Consider the following 25,666-nt stretch of genomic DNA (forward strand, 5'->3'; position numbering starts at 1 on the left):
TATCTCCCTCCTAAACCTAAACTTATCCAGTTATACCTGGTACAATGAGTGATGCATTTGGTGAGCTGTGGCAACTCCGTGGAATGCGTATCTACAGGGCTGGCTCGAGGCATAGGCAGCTGCCCAGCGCCCCCAGCCCATAAGGGGCCCACTAAAGCTTCCTTCAGGAATTTAATACAAAATCTTTGAGGCTGACTGTAGGGTATCATAATTTTTCCTTTGCCAATATTGAATAAAGGTGTTGCAATATCAATGGCAGATAAGTGGGGTTGGGAATAGCAAGGTATTCCTGTATCTACAACTAGTATGCTGTGATTCATAATCTTGGTCACAGAGACATCATCACTACTGTAGTACAGTACTCTTGGGAAAATTTTTATAAAATAAAATAGTATCAATACATTTTCAGTTTTATTAGCACCTGAAAGCCATTTCACCAGACAAGATAAAGTGTGATGGTCAAACTTATGTTTATCCTTATGGCTGATTTACAGTGTCATGCATTAATTAAACATCTAATTTGTAAATTGAGTGCTTAAAGACTTAAAAGACTGAAAGATGTATTTTTCTGTACTCTATTGGGAATTAAATAATGATATCAAGTTATTTTATGTCAATACCTAAGTTTTATCTGTAATTTTTTCCACATTTAGATCCTTTGATTGCATAAGATAAAACAGGATTGATTATAAAAGTCAGAATAGGACTGTAATAAATCAAATATAAACATTTTTTTTTTAACTTAATGATAAATGAGTAAGCAGAGAACTTACTACTGCCTTATAACAAAGTTAAGGATTCACAAAATCTGACATTTTTGATACTTCAACTCCATATGATGTATAAGTAGATTGATAACCAACAACATCTACTACGGTAACTCATGACAGATTGTTTATTTCCGATATTTCTTTGGTTGTCTGGATGACTCCTCTCTTCTTCTCTTGTTGAGCACATTTCTTGGGTCATCCATGTCGTACCATTTGTCATCCTTGGTGCTCGCATCCTTGGCTAGTACTGGATTAGTAGAATCAAAATGAAATCGATGTCTCATCCTGTCAGTAAGTAGAGAAAAAAAAATTTTGTCTTTAAGCTTACAAAAATACATGATTTTTAGCTCTCCAATTTTTTTTTTAACTTTTCTAACTTCCCAAATTTATTTCCCCACTTTTTAAAGATTCACTACCCCTGTTCTTTTCTAACGTCATCTCTGTTCGTCAATATCTACAAACTATTTTAATTTTACAGTACAGGTATTCATAAGTTTTTACTTACCCATTTCAACTTTTTTCTTTATTTTTAATTCTCTTCTCCCAATTTTTTATACTCAGTACTGTATTCTTACTTCTCCCTTTTCAACCTCTTACTTACAGATTTTTTACTTTCTTGGAACGTATCCTTGCAGACAAATCTTGTTTCTTTGACAAATACTTCCATGAATACAATCATGTTACAAATAATTTGAGAGCCTGTGTAGGGGCTTCCACATCTAAAACCAATGAGATGGTTCTTTCACAGCATATGAAAGAACTGAGACACAAATAATGTATGCTAGAAAGTGACAGATGTGCGATGGATACATATTGCTAATTTCAAAGGCGATGAGAGCATTATTAACTAAAGAGAAAGATAGCAAGAAAGAAAATATTTAAATTATAAACATAAATAGGAAGATGGTTTACACTCCAAACTGCTTTCTCATCATTGCAAAAATGACAACCTCAATCCTTGCTCCTACCCTCTTAATACTCCAAATTAATGACACCCCTCTTCATTTCTTCAAGCATACATTTCCTTACTAATAACACAAACTTCCACAAAATATCTATCTTACCACCCTAATCAAGTCTCCCAGCAGATCACTTAAATAATACAACTACATTAAATATAAATCTTGAGTCCGCAGGTCAATGGGTCACAAATAAACCAGTTACACTGAATGCCACCAATACACAAACTCTCACAAACAAGTTGGTTCCCAGGTTCTTCTTACATTCAGTAACAATCCCATTTTACCAACTTCCAGTGTTCATTTCCCTGGTCTATATACTGTAACCAATAAATCTATAAAAAAAAATTTTACTGGGCTCATCACTACAGGTACTTTGCTTCCACACCACTTTTTACTCTTTTTATAACCATTCTTACCCCTACTTGTCTATTTACCATTTTTATGCAATTTCCTTCTTTATCTGCCTCATAAATGACCACTCCTGTAATTCCTCTCTACTCCCTCTCCACATCACTGGCCTAGGAAGTGTTAATTTTTGCGTCCTGAAAATTTTAATCCATGAGCTCCGCACATCATTCCTTGTTATGCCACCGCCACTTTACTCAAGTTCTATTTTGTCACACTGTATCATCAATTCTTTGTACTTATCAAATACTGATACAACTCCCAGCCATCTTAATCCTTTCACTCATATGAAACGTATAAATTTTGACAAGGGCAACACTCATCTCTTATTACACAGCTAAATCATGCATTTAAATATTTTTTATCCATGGTGTGCTAATCATTCCTAGCTTTCCTAGTGCCATTATTTCCATTTTTCATTGCTAAATTTTTGTAGCTACTTAGCTTTTGTGAACCATTCTTCTCCAGGGGTGGATCCAGGAATATAAAAAAAAGGGGGGGAGGGGGGTGTGTCCGAAGAAGTTGTGGTTGGGGGAACATGGCGAGCCTACCCAGCTAGAGGGTTTGGGGGGCTAGATTTTTTTTTAATCTGACCAATATCATGGGCATTTTTAGGCCATTTTGAAGCCATGTGCACTTGATATTCTGAGGTCAATAGTAAATATTTTTTACTATACAAAAATGCCTGAGTACAATACTACATTAAAGAAAAAGTATTGGAATTTTCTGATGAAAAGGGGGCCCGGACCCCAGGATCCCCCCTGGATCCGCCCATTCTCCCTATTCCCCAATGTAATCTTAATTACATCATCATTATCATTTTACTTCTTATGTTTTACTACATTACCACCACCATTTTCCAGCCATTTTTTATTTTTTCATGGGTTAGCTGTAGTTACCTGCAGCTTTCCAAGTTGTATGGTCCCTTGTAGCCCTTGTCTGTACAGTACTTACTATTTGCACTGCTATTGTTTTTTTTTTTTACAGGTCACTGACCCACATCAGGGCCTGGGAGGCGAAAATGTAATAATAAAAATAAAAATAAAAATAAAAATAAAAATAAAAATAATAATAAAAATAATAATAAAAATAATAATAAAAATAATAATAATAATAATAATTAATAATAATAATAATAATTAATAATAATAATAATAATAATAATAATAATAATCATAATAATAATAATAATAATAATAAAAAAGATCAAGTGTGAAACTATATGTATGTTGTGTTGTCAATACAGGTTGTACCTCTCTAGTCCGGCATTCTGTGGTCCGGAAACTCCCGTGGTCCGGAACGATTTTAGTTTGTCCAATAGGTAGATAGGCAGCTTCTTTTTTTTTCTTTTTTTTTATCTGAATTATTATTATTATTATTATTATTATTATTACAGGAGTATTAAATTTTTGCCCCTCAGGCCCCAATGTGGGTCAGTGACCTATGCCCGGGTGGGCTAATCCCCTTAAAAAAAAAAGCCGCGGGAAATTAAGGTTTGTTTACATCCGGCAGTTCGGCTGCTCTCTCTCTCTCTCTGCTTGTCTATACAGAGTACAACATTTAACCCTTCAATATATATGAGCAGTAAATAAGTGTTGCTTTCATATTCTTATGTAGAGTAATGACGATATATTTTCACATGTGCGCACTTACATACGAGCAGTCTCACTTTTTTTTTTACCATTAATGGTTAGCTACTTATATTGTTCCATTTATTAACATTAAATAACATTACAGGTACTTCAAGCAACCATATTCATTTTTTACATTAATTTTACTACAGCTAAACTCAGGGTCTTATTTTCTTCAGTTTTATATGTAGAACCAATCAGTCACTGGTTTCGTAAGCTTTAACATAAACAATGCCGGCAGCCGTCTCGTCTCCTCTAATATTCCACGTATTATTAATAAATTGTACTGTATTGTTAATTTTGCACACACGTACATTAATTCAATAAAAACAAATTCAGAAACATTAATTAAAATATATATGAACAGTAAATAAGTGTTGCTTTCATATTCTTATGTAAAGTAATGACGATATGTTTTCACGTGTGCGCATGCGCACTTACATATGCGATCTCTCTTTTTTCTTTACCATTATCGTTAGCTACTTCTATTGTTCCATTTATTAACATTAAATAACATTACTTAACACAACCATATTAATTTTACTACAGCTACAACCAAGGTCTTATTTTCTTCAGTTTTATATGTAGAACCAGTCAGTCACTGGTTTTGTAATCAACGAAAACAATGCTGTGTCATTTCCTCGTGTGTTTTAATATTCTACGTATTATTAATGAATTTTATTGCTCATTTTGCACACATAAACAAAATTCAATAAAAAAGACATTCAGTAATAAACAATAATGAATCTTTTGTACATAAGAGAAAGGACGCTGTTTACACGATTATGCACGTCGTCTGCACGTTGGCGGGCCGTTCAAACCCGTCGAAATTCAAGTTTCCGCCGTCAAAATTTTTATTTATTTATTTTTTTGTGTGTTCCAATAAAATACGTTAAGAATTAAAAACTCGCGAAATTTGAGAAGCTACTATACGACATTTAAGCCTTCAATATGTCTTCAAAGAGACCATGACGCAGAGAAAGTGGTGCTAGTGCTTCCAGGCATAAGCACAAGTCACTATCTATCCAGGAAAAGGGTGAATTTCCATGGTCCGGCAATTTCCATGGTCCGGCACCGGTCAGGTCCCGAGGTTGCCGGACTAGAGAGGTACAACCTGTAGTATAAGAAACAAATGAGACCCTGCAATTGTGTGTAAATGAGCCAGAAAATCAGATCAGCAACTTGGGACTTGGTCACATATTTTGTGATGCCATGTGGCAGCAGAGTCTACCATTAGACAATACATTATGCTTCCAATATCTTCCCCAGGCGGTAGTACCTCCCTGTTTGATAGCTGCCTAATACCTACTACCTCACCTCTAGCAATTGTTTTGTTCAACTTTTCCACAAATGCATCCCGTTCACACCTCTTAACCTAATGGCCGCCAGGTACTCTTCCTTATCATCACTTATTTTTCAGGCCTTATTTATGTACAATCTTCTTTTCTCTTATCATTGTCCAGTTCATCATTCCATCACCATGTTATTAGATGCTTGGCTGTGTCCTTTTGTCCAGTTACACATCTTGTCACCCACACCATCCTTTAATGTGGCCCAACATTTTATTACACTACCCCTCACTGTCATTTACCATTTCCACTCTTCTCAACTCAGACTAAAATGCTCCCTTTATATTCTGTTCCTTCAATTTTCACTCTCTCCTCTTAGAACAAACATCATCTTCCTTTCCCTGCTCATTTTTAGCAACATGTCATACACAAGTTGTCTGTGTCGCAAGCCACATTCTTCTGTTATCAACTTTACACCCATAATAAGCTTCGTATCTGATTTCCTGACAAGTATGTATGTAATATGGGTTTTTGTACCACCTGACTCATGCATGACCAGCCTACTTGCCCTCTTCTTAAACAGTTTTGCATATAACCATATTCAATGCATCCTCAAACATGGCTATAATTTCCCTTCCAGTCAGTTCTGATACTACATGTAGCAACTCAACCCAGAACTTATCCCTTTCTTCTTCACTTAGCCCAACCAGTGGGGTGTATACAGATACAAAAGTTACCAGATTCTTGCCTACCAGTAACTTCAAACCAAAATTCTAAAATTTACCCTTTTCATCTCTAACACTTTCTCCACCACTTCTCAGCGATCAATACACCACCTCACCCAGAATCATTATCCATTCAAAAGTTTTTGTGCCTGTCATTTTTACCAGTAATCAACCCTGCTGATCCACTTTTCCACCTAGTTTCTTGTACAACTTTCTATGGCTCAGTGTCTCAACAGCCTCAACTGATTTTCCCCACATAAGATCAATATAATCAGACTTTAATCTAAACCCAATTGCAATACATCAGGTTGCTCCACTTTGCTTTCACACATTTTTCTTTGGTAGGTGCAGTGTGTGTAAGTGATTTATGTGTAACAGGATAACTTAAGTAATGGACATCGACCTAGCAAAATGACCTCCCTCTCCCCCCACCCACCCACCACAAACCTGATGTCATAGCAAAAGCAGTTCAGGGACACCCTTCCATGTGCAACATGGAGTTCTGCACTTGATAATGGAGTAGCCTCTCAAGCTTTTCTATTCTCAAGTGGAAGTGCTATCCTTTAAAATGCTCAACTGGTACCTTCTGAACAGAAAATGCAGCAGAGACCAGGGAAAAGACACAGCTCAGGTGTCCCACTTGTCATTAGGTAAATTTGAAGCAGGTTTTTTGGTAGGATGCCCTTCATTTTGCCAACTCACTTTTAGGGAGCAGGATTTGCACATTATATGTAGGACTACCACGTGCCCACTTACAGTAGCTGGGAATGCAGGGTCTCAACTCGCCGAGGTAGGTGAAGATTACCCGCCTATTCCATAAAACAGTACTCCATAAGAAAAATATAATGGTAACCCTTAAAAGACTGGGGATGGGTTGAACCATATCCTTACCCAGCCAAGGGATAAAATAATGTGAGAACAATATAAAGCACATATGTGATACCTCCCTCAATTGTATGTCAGGACATGGGTGGTTCACCCCCAGAGGTAGAGGGTTCAATAAGGCTAGAGTCTAAAAAAAATACAGTATACCCTAACACCAAAAAATTTAAATAAATTCCATGCTCTATGCAATAGAATTTCAGGATAAACATGCTGAAAAACTGCGTGAAATGAGCAGTGGCATAAAAAGAACTTCATGCAAATAAATACATTAACATTCAAAAAGAGAATAACTAAGTGCAACACTGTATGTATTATCTGTGGCACAAGAATGGTAGATATCCAATTACCCAGTCATGAGATATTGCATACACAAGATCAGGGCAGTTGGACAATGTACCGACTGGCAGGGGCAAATAATTATTCCCAGCATGGCACTGGGGGCATTAAATTCATAGCTTTTATTCTTTCTTACCATGCATCATCATCTTCATCATCATCTTCATTACCAACAACCCCTTCCTCTTCACTAGCAGAGTCATCATACACTGCTTTATTCACCTTCGCAGTGAATCTCTGCAGAAGTGCTAAGGTTTGTTCTTCTCTTGACGTGCCCTTACGTGGTATTTTTTTCTTTTCTTCTTCATACCTGTTGACGAAGAAAATTGGAATTAACTTTAAGTTTCTAAAAAAATCAAGGCTACATATCTCACTTGTGAGAGTGACTTCCCTGATATGAGGGTTTAGTCTGGCTTAAGGCATAACATATGTTGCTACCTCTATACACACAGTGGCAAACAAACATAATCCCTGCCAGGTGTTGGCATCAAATAATTTTGCTGACTAACACTGCAGAATATTTCCCATGTACCATAGGTTTGCTCTCATTTACATACCATATTATTCCCTAAACTTTCTTATGCTCTTTGCATTCTATCACCCTTCACTTTACTTTCCTTCCAACCTCCCTGGATTCATCACTTCTTTATCACTCTCTTTTTGCAAATGACACTCACACGCTCCCCTCTTCTCCTTAATGAGAACTACCAACCCCTCTTATCATCATACCATCTTTTTTGTGTTTCCTTTTTAAATCTTGTACCTACACCCCTTAGCTCCACTTTCCAAGACTATTTTTCTTTAACTGTTCTCATTATTTTCCAGCCCCTCCTCATGCATACCTACAGTGGTCCCTCGGTTAACGAGCACAATTCGTTCTAGAAGGTTGCTCGTTAACCGAAAAATTCGTTAACCGAAACCATTGTTTCAATGGGTTTTTGGGTAATTGGTTCCAGCTCACCGAAAATTGCCTAAAGTCAACAAAAAAGGTAGTAAAGTACACTTACTTTGAGGTGTGTATGTAGAAGGCTCCTGGATGATGATGATGGGAATTAGAATGGGGGGTGGAGGAAAAGGGAGAAGAGAAGGCATTGGGGTGGAAGAGAAGTCACCCCATGGCGCCATTTCACCCATGAAATTTTAGTTCACTTGGTGTAATTCAAGATTATTTTCTTTAAATCAACACTGCACTGCATTATATATTGTCAATATGTAAAATATATTTCAAAATGACCAATAATTTGACTGGAAACACAGAAAAAAGCATTTATGTTGAAGAGTCTCAAACAAGATGTTCCTCCCTCTGAGCTGGTAAACAAACTGACGCCAAGCTTGGAGTGTTGTGGCTGTTTGGCACGCAAAAAACTAGCTTCCTATACTTCAATTATGTTCAATAATTGTTAAAATGACTAAACAATTTAATATAAAACTTTTAAAATTATTGAATAGTACAACCTTCTTGATATTTACTAAAATGGTAAGGAATTTAAGCCCTAAAACCGATTAGTGTATTGGCGGACTAATACTACAGCTGGTGGGCAGCCAAATGCAGGCGAAAACATGTTGGGAAAAATTCGTAAGGAATTCGTTAACCGAGGGTTTGCTCGTTAACCGAAGTGAAGAATCTTATGGAAGGTAATTCATTAACCGAAATTTCATTAACCGAGGCACTCGTTAACCGAGGGATCACTGTATTTTAATGTGTTCACCGGGCCTTAACCCTTAAATGGTGGCTAACATCAATGGATATTTCATGTTCCTTGCATTATAGGTTTTTGTGCATATGGGAACGGATGAGGGAATCCTGCCCCTTAGTGGTTAAACACTTCTTTAAATCTTCCAACTAAATTCTCTTTCGTGCTCCCAACTACTTTTATAATCTCACTTTGTTGATTATCTCTCACTTAGGACCTTCCATTCACTTTTTATCTTGCCTTTATCAAGTAATGTCAGACACTCCATGTGCTGCCCCTCATAATATATTCACACCAATCAACTTTTATCCACCTACATCTAACCAAACAGTCCTCTAACTTCTGCATTATCCTCACCCATGGATTTTTTCTCTCTCTGGACTATGTATTATACTCCACACTATCAACTCTTCAGCAGTACACAATACTATCAATCTGTCCCATTTTCATTCATCCCTGGTACAGTACTCCAAGATTCCCCCCCCCCCCATTTTTTTTCCTTACACCAACTCTTACATTTAATCCTTCATCATTATCACTCTATCTCTCAGTAGAGCTTTCAATACAGTTATTAAAATATATCCAGACCCTCTCTCTTTCCTTCTTACCCTTCTTACCCTTCTCATTTCCTGGTGCCTATGCACAGTCACAGAAAAAAGTCCTGTCAGTCCTCCATCCCATCCATGAACCCTGAGACTCTTGAACCTGTGAATCCGAAACATCACACGACCCAGTGTACCATCTATGGGCCTAAGAATGTGTGATGTCTCAGGTTCACCGATTCATGAGTCTCAGGATGGAGGACTGACAGAAGTATTTTCTGTGAGTGCACTTAGTATAAGCCATCTTTCTTTCCCTACTTCCAATCTGATCCAAAATATTCTGAGAATGACCCCCCTATATTCTATTACATAACAATATTCCCTCACCCTCTTTTGCTCTCTCTGTCTCAGACAATCCTGGCTTTACTCCTTTGCCCTTCAGTTTTGCTCTGGACAAAACAAGGACTGTTCACATTTTCAACTACTGTCCTTATTACTGATTACATCCACAAACATTCATAACCCCAAAGTTACTTACTTTTGTTCCTTTTTGGCAAGTGAACACATAGTGGGGTTAGTAGCCCCATTCCCCGGCCCAAGGAATGGATCAAGCTCCAAGCAGACAATCTGTTCCAGTCTCACATTCCAATTACCTTTCTCCTATGTCCTAAATCTTTAGCTTAATATCACTTGAACATAAACTTACTTTGCTTTCTCCAGTTTGTATTCTTTGACTGGTTCAGTGTCCTTTTCTTCAACCTCTTCCTTCACCTCCACCTCTACTTTGGCTGGCTTCCCTCTCAGTTCCTGCTTAAGTTGAATAATCTCTGCTTGTATTTCAGCCCTAGAATAATAATGTATCTATTAGAAAAACACTAAATCTATACATTTTCCAAAAACATTCCAGAGGTTCCTGCTGCACTTAAACTAGAAAACTTATTTAATTTTTAAATTAATTCTAGTACAGTACACATTATTATATAGCTTGCATCAAATCTAAACTATGAGTCACATATACACTTACATTTTTTCAATTTTTTCACTATCTTCTGCCTTAACTGGCTCAACAATTTCTTCCATTATACTGTCAGGTTCCTCAATTTCATTTTTGATAGGTTCCATTGACTCTTCACGGCGCAATTTCTTTTTTATTCTGCAAAATAAAGTTGATTATCAACTCAAGCTGATAAATGAAGTACAGTATTCATTCTGGATATTTAATTCTATAGCTAAGTCAGAACAAGGAGACTCATGCATAGTACAGTAACCATTCAGTCTAATGGGTTTCAAGTTTCAATCAAGGCTAACCCTCAACACTGATGGCTGCATTAATCAGACCAGTAACACGACTCCATCACTACAGATGAAAGCCTTCCATTGTCCATCATCAGCCATCTTAGATTTTCTAGTATCAAGCTTCAGGCCAGGTGAACCACAATTAACCCAGAGGAAAGAGGGAGCAATTTGAGTCTCTTCATCCAACTTCAGCTGTAAAATGGGATTCCACTGTTGGGCACAAAAGGCTCTAGAGTGGCCACTAAAGAAGGCATTCCAGGAGATTGGTTCAATGGCTCATTGACGAGCCAGGGTTGTTAGAGTTGGAGTCCGGCCAGAAATTTAAGTATATGGATGCCATAAAAATTTTTACTATTCTTTCACCTCCCCACCTCACCCATCCACCACTTAGTCTGATGACACCCAAGGGACCAAATGGGGTATGGACTTTGTGGTGCCTGCCTGACCCTAGCCAAATGACTGGCCCAGAGGCCAGCCAAATTGGCCAGCCGATTGACTTGACCGGGCCACAAATCAAGCCTCCCATCTTGGAATTGAATTGAAACAGTTTATTTAGCCAGAAAAACACAGATACCGAGTGGATAATATTAACATGGCTGAGCCAGTTGAGAACCTGAGCTCTCTTTTAGGCACCTGATATATACTATACATTTATCTCAGGGAAGAATTATGTAACATTTTGTATCATCTGGAATAGTACAATAGCATGGTGGTAATAAGAACATCTCATAATGTTACCACGGTTATCACTTCAATATTTATTTATTTTATTTATTCATTATTATTTTATTTATTTATATATACATAAATTACAGTGGAATTGAAAAACACAATTATAATGGGGGAGCAGTACAACATGGGTTGAACAGTAGTAAGGTTGAACAAGAGGACAGAGCTGTCAGGATTGTCTAGTTGGCAGTTATGTTTATTGCAATGGTAATTTCTTTTCTATTTACTTGATAATTTCCGATAAAAAGGTTTTGATGGTACAATAAAAGCAGGTACTGTAAATATAGTAGGTGTTACAAGAAATATTAATACTTAGACAATAGATATTTTTTAAGAGATGATTTAAAGGAAGGGAGCGTAGTCTTTGCTCGGATGGATGCGGGTAAGTTGTTCCAAACCTTCACACCGTGATATTTTATGGAGGTCTGGGACTGAGAGGAGTGCACGGGGGGTGGTCTAAGTAGCTCTGGGTGCCTTAAGTTGTATCTCTGATTATTCCAGAACTGGAAATAATTATTGTCAAGCAAGTGATAGATTTGTAAACAAAGAGGGCACAGCAGTAGGTGTTAATATCTTCGAATTTTAACATTTTCAATTCAGTGAATTTTTCGTTTGTGTGATCTGTTTTTTTTCAAGTAGGTCATTGACCATACAACTCTCTTTTGTGCAGTAACAAGAGATTTTGTTTTTGAAGAACCAGAGGCCTCCCATAGTGTGTGACAGTGTATCAGGTGTTGGTAAACACTATCATGATAGATTTCTTTCATTACTGTGAGAGTGAGTGACTGTCGAGTGTGACACATGATACAGCACTGTTTATTGACTTTACTGTGAATGGCGTATATGTGGTTTCTCCAGTTAAGTTTCTCATCAACAATAACTCTGAGGAATTTAGTATTTTGTTCATGTTAGGAGGACTGTATTACCAAGGTACAGGGGGTCCAAGTCTAGGGGTAAGTTTTTCCTTCTGTGAAACATCGTGTACAGTGAACCCTCGCTTTACGCGGTTTCACTTTACGCGTTTCTACATTTAGACGGGTACCCTGCCAGAACCGGAATTCCCACTTTACGCATGCGGTGCATCTACTCATATACGCGGGTGAAGTATAATTTTTTATTTAGCTCATAAAATTCATACAAATTATCCGGCCAGTATATAATTTACATTGCTGGAATTCTTACAATTTGATGATCATTTTGAATATAAACATCATAGATTTTGTATTAGACATACAAATTTTAGATCAAATGCAAGAATTTTGTTTACTCAGAGCAACTATGTTATCTTTTGTGCAAAATATATGACTTGTATATTCAAAATATTCCTGGTCTTGCAAGGAATCCAGCAATGTCAATTATATTATCCTAACTTTAGTCTGAGGTATTATTTATTACTAAAAATGTAAATATACTGTTATAACCCAATCATTTCTCTGGTAGGGAGGGACCCATGGAGCACGTTGGAAGAGGGGGGGAGGTGGGGTATTTTGATTGACAGATATTATTTCGGTAAGTATATTTTGTTTATTTATTGAAGATATTTGTTTTAGCTCATAAAATTCATACAAATTACCGGGCCAGAATATAATTTACATTGCTGGAATTCTTACAATTTGATGATCATTTTGAATATAAACATCATAGATTTTGCATTAGACATACAAATTTTAGATCTACTTTAAGTATTTTGTTTACTCTAAGTAAATATGTTATCTTTTGTGCAAAATATATGACATTTATATTCAAAATATTCCTGGTCTTACAAGGAATCCAGCAATGTCAATTATATTATCCTAACTTTAGTCTGAGGTATTATTTATTACTAAAAAGGTAAATATTCTGGTTTCTCCCAAACATTTCTCTGGTAGGGATGGTTGGTGGGGGGTGGGGTGGGAGGGAGGGACCAACCGACCATCTGGCGAGGTTGGAAGAGGGGGGGAGGCAAGGTGGGGTGTTTTGATTGACAGATAGTGTCGTGAAGAATATTTTTTTTTTTATTAACTGAAGATATTTGTTTTAGCTCATAAAATTCATACAAATTACCCGGCCAGAATATAATTTACATTGCTGGAATTCTTACAATTTGATGATCATTTTGAATATAAACATCATAGATTTTGCATTAGACATACAAATTTTAGATCTAATGTAAGTATTTTGTTTACTCTGAGTAAATATGTTATCTTTTGTGCAAAATATATGACATTTATATTCAAAATATTCCTGGTCTTACAAGGAATCCAGCAATGTCAATTATATTATCCTAACTTTAGTTTGAGGTATTATTTATTACTATACCTTAAAATCTAGTGGTTTTCCCCCAAACATTTCTCAGAGAGGGAAGAGCCAGCAAGTGTGAGAAGAGGGGGAGGGAGTTGAGTCCATTATTTGAATGGACACTAACTTGGCGACTGTATTTCTCTATTTCTCTTAAGTATTAATTGTGTGCATGTACCATCATAAAATTAAGACGTTATTTTTACTAGAACATAGGTATTGTGTCGGAAAAAGTGGAGTTTGGGGGCCAGCCGGTCTCTATTTCATTTAATCCCATATGTTATGTTGCTCACTTTACGCGTTTCTCGCTTTGCGTTTCTCGCTTTTACGCAGGCCTCCGTGGGTTCAATTGACCGCGTAAAGTGAGGGTTCACTGTAGTGGGTTTTCTCAAGATTTAAGGTCAGTTTATTATGTATTACCCAGGTCCTGACTTTAGTCAATTCAGTGTTCATAGTTCTCATCAAGGAATGGAGGTCTGAGTTGCTGGCATAGAGATTACTATCATCTGCAAATAAGTTGTATTTTATGAGTGTGCTGGCATGGACTATGTCATTTATGTACAACAAAAACAGTACTGGACCGAGAATGAACCTTGGGGGATGCCATACAAGATTGGCAAGGAGTCAGATTGGTGATTATCATAGCAGACATACTGCATCCTGTTGGACAGATATGAGGTAAACCAATTGTGGGACAGGCCCCTAATGCCGTAATGTTCAAGTTTTGAAAGGAGGATGGTATGGTCGACAGTATCGAAGGCTTTAGAGAGGTCCAAGAATATACCGACTGTAAACTGACTGTCATCAAAGGAATTTAAGATGTCATTAGCAAAGGATAGCAGAGCACTCTCAGTCGACCTTCTAGCTCTAAATCCAAACTGGGAGTCTGTAAAGATGTTATTGGCATTGCAGAAGGAATTTAGTCTACTACATGCTAGCTTTTCCAATACTGTATCTTACTCAAGGCTGGGAGGACTGATATGGGGCAGTAATTCTTGAAGAGACCTTTGTCCCCAGATTTTTTATATGCTGGGTGAACTTTAGCAATTTTCAGTTTATCCGGAAAGGCACCACTAGTGAAGGAGGAGTTACAAATGTGTAGAACAGGTAGTAATAAGTGGGCTACTTTCTTAATGATGCTCATTGGTATATTGTCTTCGCCTGCTGCTGCAACTTTGGACATTTTTATGATGGCCTGTAATTCATCTGCTGTGACAGGGGATAAGAACAGCTCATTTTGCTGTCTGTTTTGCAGGTAGGCTCTAAATTCCTCATGGTGATCAGGGATGCTCTCTGCAAGACTTTTGCCAACATTAATAAAATATTCATTGAAGTGGTTGGTAATGAGGGAGGGTTCCGTTACAGCTGAATCATTTATCATAAAAGCTGAGTGGAGGGGCCGAAGGCTGAGTGTTCCTGTCCTGAATAGAATTTATGACATTCCAGGTTTTCTCACCGTCGCCTGATGCTGACTGGAGCTTATTTGTATAATAGCTACATCTGGCATTTATAACTGCTTGAGTTACTCTATTTCTGATACTTCAGTAAGCATCACTGAAAGTTATGGGTCTTTCTAGAATAAGGGACAGAAGAGGTGTATTACTAGCCACAGGGTGCAGCATCGCTCAACCTCCAGGATTCCCGTCTCCCAGCCTTATGGGTCACCATGTACGGCAAACACGTACTCTCCAGCCCTTGCGGATTGGACCAGAGGAAAGATGCTACTTGCCAGCTCTCAAGGCTAGCAACTCAAGAGAACCATTTAGTTTCATCCCTCCCTGATGAACCTTCCAGTATGGGAAGCCCTTTCCTCCTTGAGGAGAAAGGCTCTCCCCTGGTGTGGCTTATCAGATCAACAGGACCTCAAACACCCCACCACTACATGGCAGTTCCCACTAGGGGGGAATTCCTGTTCTCCTCAGCTCAAAATCCCACTTAAATGATTTAGAATCCCAAATGCCTAAATGCCCTCATAAAAGTCTAAAAAATTTTAACATTAAGTTCAGGGCTCTGGTGATATCTACAGCTTCTTCAACCCTTTTCAAAATGCCTAAAGTTTTACATCTATTTTCACGTTTCAACTAACACTATCTTTGTCTCTTCTGTATATGACAATATTCCTATTGTAAACTTGTTCACTGTTTTAAGATTATGTGCTCATATTTCACGTTCTAAGTTTATGTGCTCATATTTCACATTTTAAGTTTATGTGCTCATATTTTACATTCTGTCATTAACCTCTTGACTACTGGACATCACTTTTACTTATTATTTGACTAATGTCAGACAATTTTATTTAGCACAAAGAGACCCCTCATACCCAAAGGGTTATGAAAGGTAATTTGAAATAAAAATATTTTGGGGGAGGATTTTCTGGCAAGTTTTTTTAGAGCTGCAGCCCTGTACCCAAAGCAGTACAGGCGCTCCTCTATTTACGAACGAGTTAAGTTCCTGAGGCTTGTTTGTAAGTCCAACTTTACTCTTGTAGATACCAAACATATTGTAAAAAATGAAAAGATTATGGATATTTAGTACAGCTATACCCTTTAATACAGCCTTAAAACCTGGCTCACTCTTCTCCTCTTAGGTAATGTTTGTTCTATCTGTAATTTTCTTAAAAATAATCCAGTCTCATCCACATTACATAACTGTTCTGGCAGGTAATCCCCCTCAGTAATGATGTTTGTATCTCTGAAAGCTTGTTAGTTAAACGTTCTTAAGTAGAGGAGCATCTGTATAGTATGTACAGGTAGGCCAATTTGTGCTAATTGGTATCCCACCATGGACGAATTTCCAAAAGGTACACATTTGGAGATTAAGCATTAAAAGCATAGGAAAATTTGCTTATCATATGCTAAAAAAATAAATTTAATTGTACAGTACAGTACTCTAAAACATAAAACTTTATTGTTTCAAACTTACAAATACTGTATAGGTTTCACTGTTCAGCTAAGATGCTTGTATGATCTTAAGTGATTAATTTCACTAGATTCACCTTTAAAGGTAGCATTTAACTGTACACTTTAACATCAAAACTAAAAATTGTATACACATAAACAGCAATAACGAAAGCATATAGTACAGTAAATAGCAGTGATGAAAGCATAAAAAAATACAAGTTTCGTGTATACTGCATCCCAATCTCAGGGACATTAGCTGCCTGCTCGACCATTGCTGAAGGAGACAAATAGGCAGCTGGGATGCTGTTAATTTCTAAGGATATTATTATTGCATAAATAAAATTTAATAAAGTCACTAAAATTAAAATACAGTACACCTGTATTTTTATTACAGGTACATCCTATGTTGTGATGATTCACATTATGGCAGATCATATAAAAATGTTTTAAGAATAAGATATTTAACTGCGAGGAATAAGATAAAATAATATACAGTATACCAGTAATACCAAGGAATAGATAAAGATAATACCAATAAATAAAATAAAATAAAATAAAAAACTGTATAGTATTGCCATTTGGCAGCTGAACAATGAAATATTTGTCAACATTTCACTAGTAATCTCCCCATTAGGCAGAATCCCCGATCCCCAGAACTTTCCAATAGCCAGAATTGAAATTGTGCCAGAAAAATTCCGGGAAACTTTCTCCACTTCGGGTAAGCAAACGAGTTTCTGACAGTTGTAAAAAGTACCGGACTTTGTTACTTGAGTAAAAGTATTGTTACATTGGCAAAATGATACTCAAGTTGAAGTAAAATATCCAAAGTTCAATGTACTCAAGTAGAAGTTAAAAAGTACCTCATTCATAAAGTACTCAAGTACTGAACGTAAATGAGTAAATTATAAAAACCTAGTTAACTAAAGATAAAAATAAGAGACACCTAGCATTACACATGTTTATTTGCAAATCATTCTATTGAGATACTGTAATCAATTACTGATTCTCGAAATTATGGCCCAGTATGACCTACCAAAAGAGAATACGTTCAGCTGCTCTTCCAACAATCTATCACAGGGATAGTGAATGGACTGAAAATATATCCATCCAACACTATGCTCACTTTCTTCCTTATCTACCTACACAAGTATCATCGACGTGGATTTATGGTCCACAGACATAATGTTGTCTCTGCTGCATTAGGTTAGGATACAGACCGATCTGGCAAGGAACTGAGGCGGAGGATGACCTGCCCTTCTCTTCCTGTAAATTCTGTAACTGTACTAATGCTAACATCGTTCTACCACAGGGAGAGTCACCACCAACTTATTAGTAATAACTTAGATTTAATTCTTGTATGCTACCCATGTTTTGGTGGGTGCTAACTTCCATTGTCCTTAAATTTTATTAATATTGTCTCCATATCACAAGTCATAGCGTGTCCTGCAAGACACGAGTATCAATGTACAGTATTAGTATCTGACCGCATGGTCTTGTGACTAGGCTTGTCATCCCTTGGGTACAATAAATTAATTAAATAATCAATAATAAGCCCAGCCTGACCAAACAGACGCTCACAAGCAGCAGATGCAGGTGTTAAGCTTGAGAGTTAAGTCACATCATGCAGGGAAAGACCTCAGTAGCTCCATTCCATCACCTGGACATGCCAAGTAGCTATCAAGCTCGGGGTGTGGCTTTGGTGACATCATGTTTCAATACTAATGGATGAGTGGCTGAATTTTTTGCACTATGCAACATTTGGCGGGTGCTGGAGGGGTACAGGTAGATGCAAAGCAACTGATGTCTAACGAGAAGATCAAGCCCCTGAAGGAAAGGTGGGGGAGAAGAGAGGGGATTCAATGGGAGAGGGGGGATAAGAGGGTAGGCTAGGTGAGGTGAGTGGTGAAGGTGCGAATGGAAACAAGAAGATCAAAGGAAAAGTCCACTGTCATGGCCACTACCACCTAACCTAACCTGACCTGACGTCACCTCACCTCATGAGACCTCTAAGTATGTGACCCCATAGTGTCTCCCCACACCCAAACCGTATCCTTCATGGCTCCACCCACAGAACTCTTTTACTATGGTTAATAATTAATTAATTTAAAAATATATTATTAGTTTGCATGTAACAAGGAACAACTTTTCTTTTTTTAATTGTATTGGAGTACAGTCAGTTCTGCTATAACGCGATAGTTGTGTTCTTGTAAAACATCGTGTTATAGAAATTCGCGTAATAGAAATAACAGGGCTTATGGAGAAAATAGGGTTAGGTGCAGATTACTACTCAAAATCGAAAACAATTTAGTAGTTAGCCTAACACAAAGGAAAGCACAGTCTAAATAAATGTTACATTCATATCTAATAATGAACTCATACAGTAAATGTAACAATTTACCTTGAAAAAATATGAATATAACTTGATGGGGGAGAAGGGTGATTTTGAGGTTGATAACATCGAGCTTCTCTTCAAGTGTTATAGCCTTTCTTTTACGATCATCACCGGGAATGAGATCACCAGAACGCTTCTTGGAGATATTCTTCTTTACCATGTTCACAGTTAATACCACAAAATTGGAGAAATAGTAAGCAAAAATCATGTTACAGCAAACAAGCATTCGCGTTTTACAAATATCGTTCCTCTATTCATAAATCGCGTTAGAGCCAATTCGCGTTGTCAAAACACGCATTATAGCAGAACTCACTGTACTAGTATTAGAAAACCATAATTAAGTAAAAGCACTAAAAAATTTGAGTACTTTTTAAAAAGTAAATACAGTACCCAAATATTTTACTTTACAATTCTGGTTTCTGAGGATGAAATTCAGGTACATTTTCTTGAAAAAAAAAATTAAAATCTGAGAAAATCTCTCCAAACCTGTCTGTGCTGGGCCTGGGAATAAATTTTCCAGGAGTTACAAGAGAATGCATCATGCTCGAACGCATCCCCACTTGCAAGGCACAAGGGTGGCCTAGCTGCTTGGATAGCTTAGTTCATATTCTGCTGCCACTGTATTGTATGAGGTTGTTCCCTCTCTAGCTGCTGTTTTTGCAAACAATTTGTGTTGTGCAGTACAATACTATACATAACTGTACCAGGCCACAATCAGCCAAGAATACAGTGTTAAAGCAGTGTTAAGACATAAAAAGTGATTACAATTATGTGTACTGTACTGTACTTTCAGTGAGTGGGAAACACTGGAGAGCCTGTACTTGAGTATAGTATATACGGTAATTTGTTTAAATTAAAAAAAAAAATTAAAAATTCTCAAACGAGCTTGGACAACTGATACACACAGTACAGTCTCTCCTTGACTTACGACAACCCGGACATACGACGGCCATGGTCGTATAAAATATTTTTCACATTACGTATTTTCGAGTCCCGACGTTAGTGATCGAGCTGTGTACTGACAAAATTTTTGTTTGTAATTTCCTTTAAAATGGCTGGCAAGCGTAAAAGTGAGAGTTCTCGTGGTGCTGAGAAGAAAAGGAGACACCCATTTTAGAATTTATATGTATTATTTTCGCCTTTTCAACTTACGACCAATTCGACTTACGACCTGGTCGTCGGGACGCTCATGAAAATGCACGGGTTTGCAGAAAAACGGACTTCTGAGACACAAATTTGTAAGGTCAGTCTGTACTTTCAAAAAGATCTGCCAAACACATCCTTAAGTTTCCTGCATGTGTCAATAGATTACATCACAGCCCTCTACAGTGCTGCTTCATGAATGATGGCTATGCTTCCTACACATTACACAGTTTTATTTTAATCGCCTTATCATTTCGACATTTGCTATTCTTCACAGTGACTTTCAACCACTAATCAGCTATCTAGTCGTTCAGGCCTTTAGTGAAAGACCATTATACTGTATATATGGTTTCAATATTCTATTTTTTTGAATAGCATTAAGTATTTCTAATATGTTTCATTAAATATATTTTTAAAGGTTAATATCTAATAAAGGTGAGTTAAAATTTGTTAAAAATTGTTTTGAAATATATCGGGATCTACTTATCCATACCACCACTCTTTTTAATTAATAAAAATATTGTTTTTGGCTCAGTTGATGGTGACTTATCCTACTAAAAGTATTTGGAGATGGAGACTGGCTTGAGAACTGAACAGTGGTGAAGAGGTTAATGTACTGTAGTATGCCTACAGGTTCCAATGACAGATTTTATGTAGAATTTGATGAGAATAAAAGAAAACAGCAAAGAAAGAAAACTAACCTTTCAAGTGCATCAATCCCATTGTTTCCACTTCTGCCAGTGCTCGCTGAAAGAGTTGGGTCCATGGCAATGTCATGGGCAGAGTTGCCTTTTGTGGAAAAATTTTTGGTAGCTGCAAGAACTTCTTCCTCTTCCTCTTCAGCTTCATCACCAAAGGACAGAAGTTTAAAATTTCTGTAAAATTTTTTAAAAATTATCATAAAGCTTTTTTTCTTTGTTTACTACTCCACTTCCTAGCAATGTGTAAAATCTTTCAGATCTATTTTGGTGTAACCCTGATTTTTTTAAAGAAAAAAGTATTCACTGAGAAGTTTAAAAAGACATACCGGGTATGCATGAAAGTACCGTTCACCCAAATCCTCAGAAAAAAATTAAAAGTACAGTACTGTACAGTATATTAAATTGTACTGAGCATGTGAATTATGTATGGAATAACTAAGTGGTGGAGAAATTTGTGAAAGTATCAGAAGATAACACTGGGAAAGGGAGACTGTGTAAGACTGAGTTCGAGAGTGAAGTCAAAAGAATTTTATATCTGCATTATGTGAGAGAAAAAGCCATTAAGACCTTACACAGTGGTGTATAATTCTGTATTTTTTTTTTTTTTTTTTACGGGTATTAGCCCACCCGGACACAGGTCACCGACCCACATCAAATATGGAAGAAAGAATGGAGAAGAAAGTCACACTGACAATCAACTTGGCAGGCAAAGTGAAGTTACGAAGCATCTGAGTATTGTAGTATTGTAGTCTAATTCCACTTTATGAAGCATGGAAATTGGGCACAACAATGACATCTAAGTGAGTTTAATGTAAAACTATGCATATAAATGTGAAAAGAAACTATGCAAACATATATCCTGAGCAATTAAATGGTTCTAATCAAAACCATATAATTCTCAAATACAATCTTTCCTCAACTTACGACAACCTGGACATACGACGGCCGTGGTATTATTTTCGCCTTTTCGACTGACGACCTGGTCTTCGGGACGGAATCCCATCATAAGTCGAGGAGAGACTGTATACAAATATACTTAATATATATATATATATGGATGCTATCTTCCCTGTAAAGTCTCAATGATCAAGAACATACTATCATTCTAGGACATACAGTAATACTCCGATTTACGCGGTCAATTGAACCCGCGGAGGTCCGTGTAAAACGAGAAACGCATAAATGGAATAACAGAACATATGGGATTAATTGAAATAGAGACTGGGCCGACTCCCAAACTCCACTTTTTCCAACACAATACCTATGTTGTAGTAAAAATAACATCTTAATTTTATGATTGTATGCACACACAATTAATATACAAGAGAAATACAGTCGCCACTGGCTCCTCCCTCTCTGAGAAATGTTTGGGTGAAAACACTAGATTTTAAGGTATACTGTAGTAATAAATAATACCTCTGACTAAAGTTAGGATAATATAATTGACATTGCTGGATTCCTTGCAAGACCAGGAATATTTTGAATATACACGGCATATATTTTGCACAAAAGATAACATATCTGCTCTGTGTAAACAAAATTCTTGCACTAGATCTAAAATTTGTATGTCTAATGCAAAATCCATGATGTTTACATTCAAAATAATCATCATATTGTAAGAATTCCAGCAATGTAAATTATATTCTGGCCGGGTAATTTGTATGAATTTTATGAGCTAAATAAAAAAATTATACTTCACCCACGTATATGAGTAGATGCACCGGGTAAAGTAGGAATTCCAGTTCTGGCAGGGTACAGCGTAAATGTAGAAACGCGTAAACCAGAACCGCGTAAAGCGGGGTATTACTGTAGTTCATTCCCTATAATGTCACAATGATAAAAGAATATCATCATTTTCTAAACATACTTGGTTCCTAATGATGTCACAATGATCAAAGTATACCATCATCCTCTAAACGTACTTGGTGCCCTTCTTCTTCTCTTTTCGTTCTTCTTTTGATATTTCATTCTGAATCTTTAACCGAGGAACAATGTCAGGGAATGGGTTGTTCAATACCTCTGTCTTGATAATCTTGTGGGGATATTCTGGCCTGTCATCCTGGAAATTAAATTCATTTAAAGATAAACAGGGTTAAATATGCAAGCTATAAAATCTATATGATGATTATATAATTATCCTGAACTGTTTGTTAAGCTACAAATGTAATCTATCTGAAAAGAAAAAAATATATAGAGAGAGATAAAAGTTCAGCCCCAGAGTCTACCATCTGATATAACTATGAAAAAATGCAAGAAAGGCATAAAACTTTCACTATTACAGTACCTGATACACCAAACTAATAAAATAAAAAAAAATTAGAAATCCAAAATTTTTTAATTTATTTTCACAAAACATTGCATGTATCAGATAGCAGATTCTGACTCTCATCCATTCATACATAAAATTCATAATTGTCCTCCTGATACTAATTATCTGATATCATATGTGTAAGTACAATAATATTTATGACCTGTCATCCCAAAAATACAATTTGAATGCTGCACATAACACTACAGAATGTCATCACAGAATTACACCATCTCCTAAATGTATAAAACATATTCAAATCATAAAATTAACTTTTACAGAACTGTGTTGTACTGCAATGTACTGTAATAATATTAAGTGAACAAACATATTGACTAATAATGAACTTCTAAACAACATTGATTTTATACATGAACACCCTCTTACATACCTGTATTTGGCTGAAGATGAACAAAGCACAAGGATATAACTAAAGGTCATGATAAGGAATTAAAGATGATGATAGAATATACATGCAGACCCAATAATAAAAGTCCATTTAATAACCAAGATGTGGGGGGAAAACTTGTGTATAATGCCCAACAGAGCCTTAAGAACTGCACCCAAGAAACCTTAAATTAAGACCACTGGGACTTGATCTGAAGGTTAGCCATCTCCCAACTGTCACATACCGGGTATTAGAAACTTCTAGTCAACAGTTTAAAGATTGCTCAGAACTTCCAAGAAATACTTACTGAAATATATAAGTAAGATGTTAATTAGAAATTTCTCTCATGAACAAAGTAGAATTCAAGTACAGTGCCAGAAAAGTAAAAGTCAGTAATTCTTAGATATCAGATATGGGGAAGGTAGTTAAACATGCATCAGCAGTTATTTGCTAATAATTAGCCCTTTTGTGCTTTTTTTATGCAAATTACGTCACTAAGCGCACCTGCTAAGCCTTATCTCACACTGACCGCACCCCTCCCGTAAGCAGAAACGTGGGAACAGTGGACCAGCCCTATCAATCACCTTAGCTCCTCAAACTAGCCTCTTGGGCTGGCAGATGCATCTCTAAGGGTGCAATTTGGGTCTGGATCACTCTATCCAATGTTTACTAAAATGGAAAACCATTCCTGTTACCGATTCAACCTGCGTCAAAAGACTGCAAGGGAGTGAGATTATTAACACCGCTCTTTGCGTTAAAAGACCATGAGGGGTTGAGATTTCGTACCATGGCCAAGAGTACCAGAGGGTTAATCTTAACATTAATATGTACTGTATACTGTACAAATTACATTAACTGAATAAGCTGGGCCATGACAAAATGCACAAGAATTTAAAGGAGTATGTAAATGACTATAGACTCAAGAATAAGAGCACTGTGGTGGGCCCATATAATGGCACTCATAAAGTACATAAGTAATAGTCTCTGACCTGGTATCACCAATAAATGGGACACAATGATATCGGTTCACTGGCAAGAGCACATGACACATGACTCACATATGAGCCCAAAAGGTATCACCAAAGTAGCAAATAAGGCCAAAAAGGTCTCTCGGCCAATAGAGGTAAAATACACAAACATCACTTAGCCATAATGTAGCAGACACTAGGCAGAGACGGATGCTGGAGAAAGTTCAAGGAGTTCACACACACAGGCTGTTGAAGGAGGAAGGAGGAGAGCTGAGAGTAACTCAGATGGGAATGGCTTATGATGTCACATTTCATTTCCACAACTTTGATTGGCTGATAGATGATGCCTTCTGTTGCTATAGCCAGCAGTGCGGGGGGAGAAGGAGAAGAGATGTCAGGATTGGCGCCGGTGTGTCGGCAATGATTTTCCCACCAACATGTGATGACGAGACATGACACAACTGGCAATTATTACCCCAAGAGAGAGATAAGAAGTCTCAGCTACCACTGATGGCTGGGAAGTCAAAAGTTGTGAAGCCACAGAAACAGGTCATTGTACAGGTTCCCAACATCAATTTCATTTTCAGCCAATCTCAGAGGGCATTCCAAGGAGAGAGGTGGGATCTGAATTCCAAGTTGCTCCTCACAGGTTTGGTTTTAAAACTAGCTTTCAAGAGCAAGCCTTCATTTATATCCATAATACCAGTTTAGACCAACTATGTACCAAGAGACAACCTATCAAAAGGAAGGATTTGGAAAGTGAATCAAAATTGTGCATAATTTGCACTGTAACAGGTACAGGTGGTCTTCCTTATTCGTGTCCCTTGTATTAGTCTTCTTCTTTTTTTTCATCATTAGCAAAGGTCATATAAATGAAATAATACCATACAATAAATAAAAAAAATCACTTATTTTATAAGAAGTAAATAAATAAACATGAGCTGCTTTTACAAAATTTAATGTTAAGCCTACCAACATATAAATGCTGTCCAAAAATGCTATCAATCTGTAAGAAAATTATGTAAACAATAAATATGGCACAACTTTGTGGCTAGCAAACAATATGTACAGAGTATTGAGTGAACCAAGATTTAAGTGTTAATTCAACCCTAGCAAAATGAGTGCTAACCAACCAGCAAGTGGCACTGTAGTTACTCATGCCCCAAGAAGAGATAAAGTAAGAGTGGTAGTACAGATGTGAAAATGGACGTGTTAAGATGTTTTGAAAAGGAATACCAAGGCATTTTAAGTGGAGTACAGTACCATTTATCTTAGAAAAGGTCTTAAAAAGGACTAACTTCCCTACACAACACAAACCTCCAATG

General features: G+C 36.9%; 1 protein-coding gene across 1 annotated transcript in view; it reads right to left on the reverse strand.

Annotated features, from left to right (window-relative positions):
- Positions 1-398: 398 nt before the first annotated feature.
- Positions 399-25,666, reverse strand: part of LOC121867037 (spliceosome-associated protein CWC27 homolog) — a 39,206-nt gene continuing 13,938 nt past the window's right edge. The window contains exons 4-9 of the mRNA XM_042366780.1: positions 22,600-22,736; positions 20,678-20,851; positions 10,264-10,392; positions 9,946-10,083; positions 7,140-7,313; positions 399-1,055 (exon numbers count right to left, since the gene is read on the reverse strand). Of these exons, the coding sequence (XP_042222714.1) occupies positions 896-1,055; positions 7,140-7,313; positions 9,946-10,083; positions 10,264-10,392; positions 20,678-20,851; positions 22,600-22,736 (912 nt within the window). The 3' untranslated portion in view covers positions 399-895. The remainder of the gene's footprint in view (positions 1,056-7,139; positions 7,314-9,945; positions 10,084-10,263; positions 10,393-20,677; positions 20,852-22,599; positions 22,737-25,666) is intronic.

Source organism: Homarus americanus, unplaced genomic scaffold (genome assembly GCF_018991925.1).
Source record: "Homarus americanus isolate GMGI-L3 unplaced genomic scaffold, GMGI_Hamer_2.0 scaffold48226, whole genome shotgun sequence".
NCBI classification, from domain to species: Eukaryota; Metazoa; Arthropoda; class Malacostraca; order Decapoda; family Nephropidae; genus Homarus; species Homarus americanus.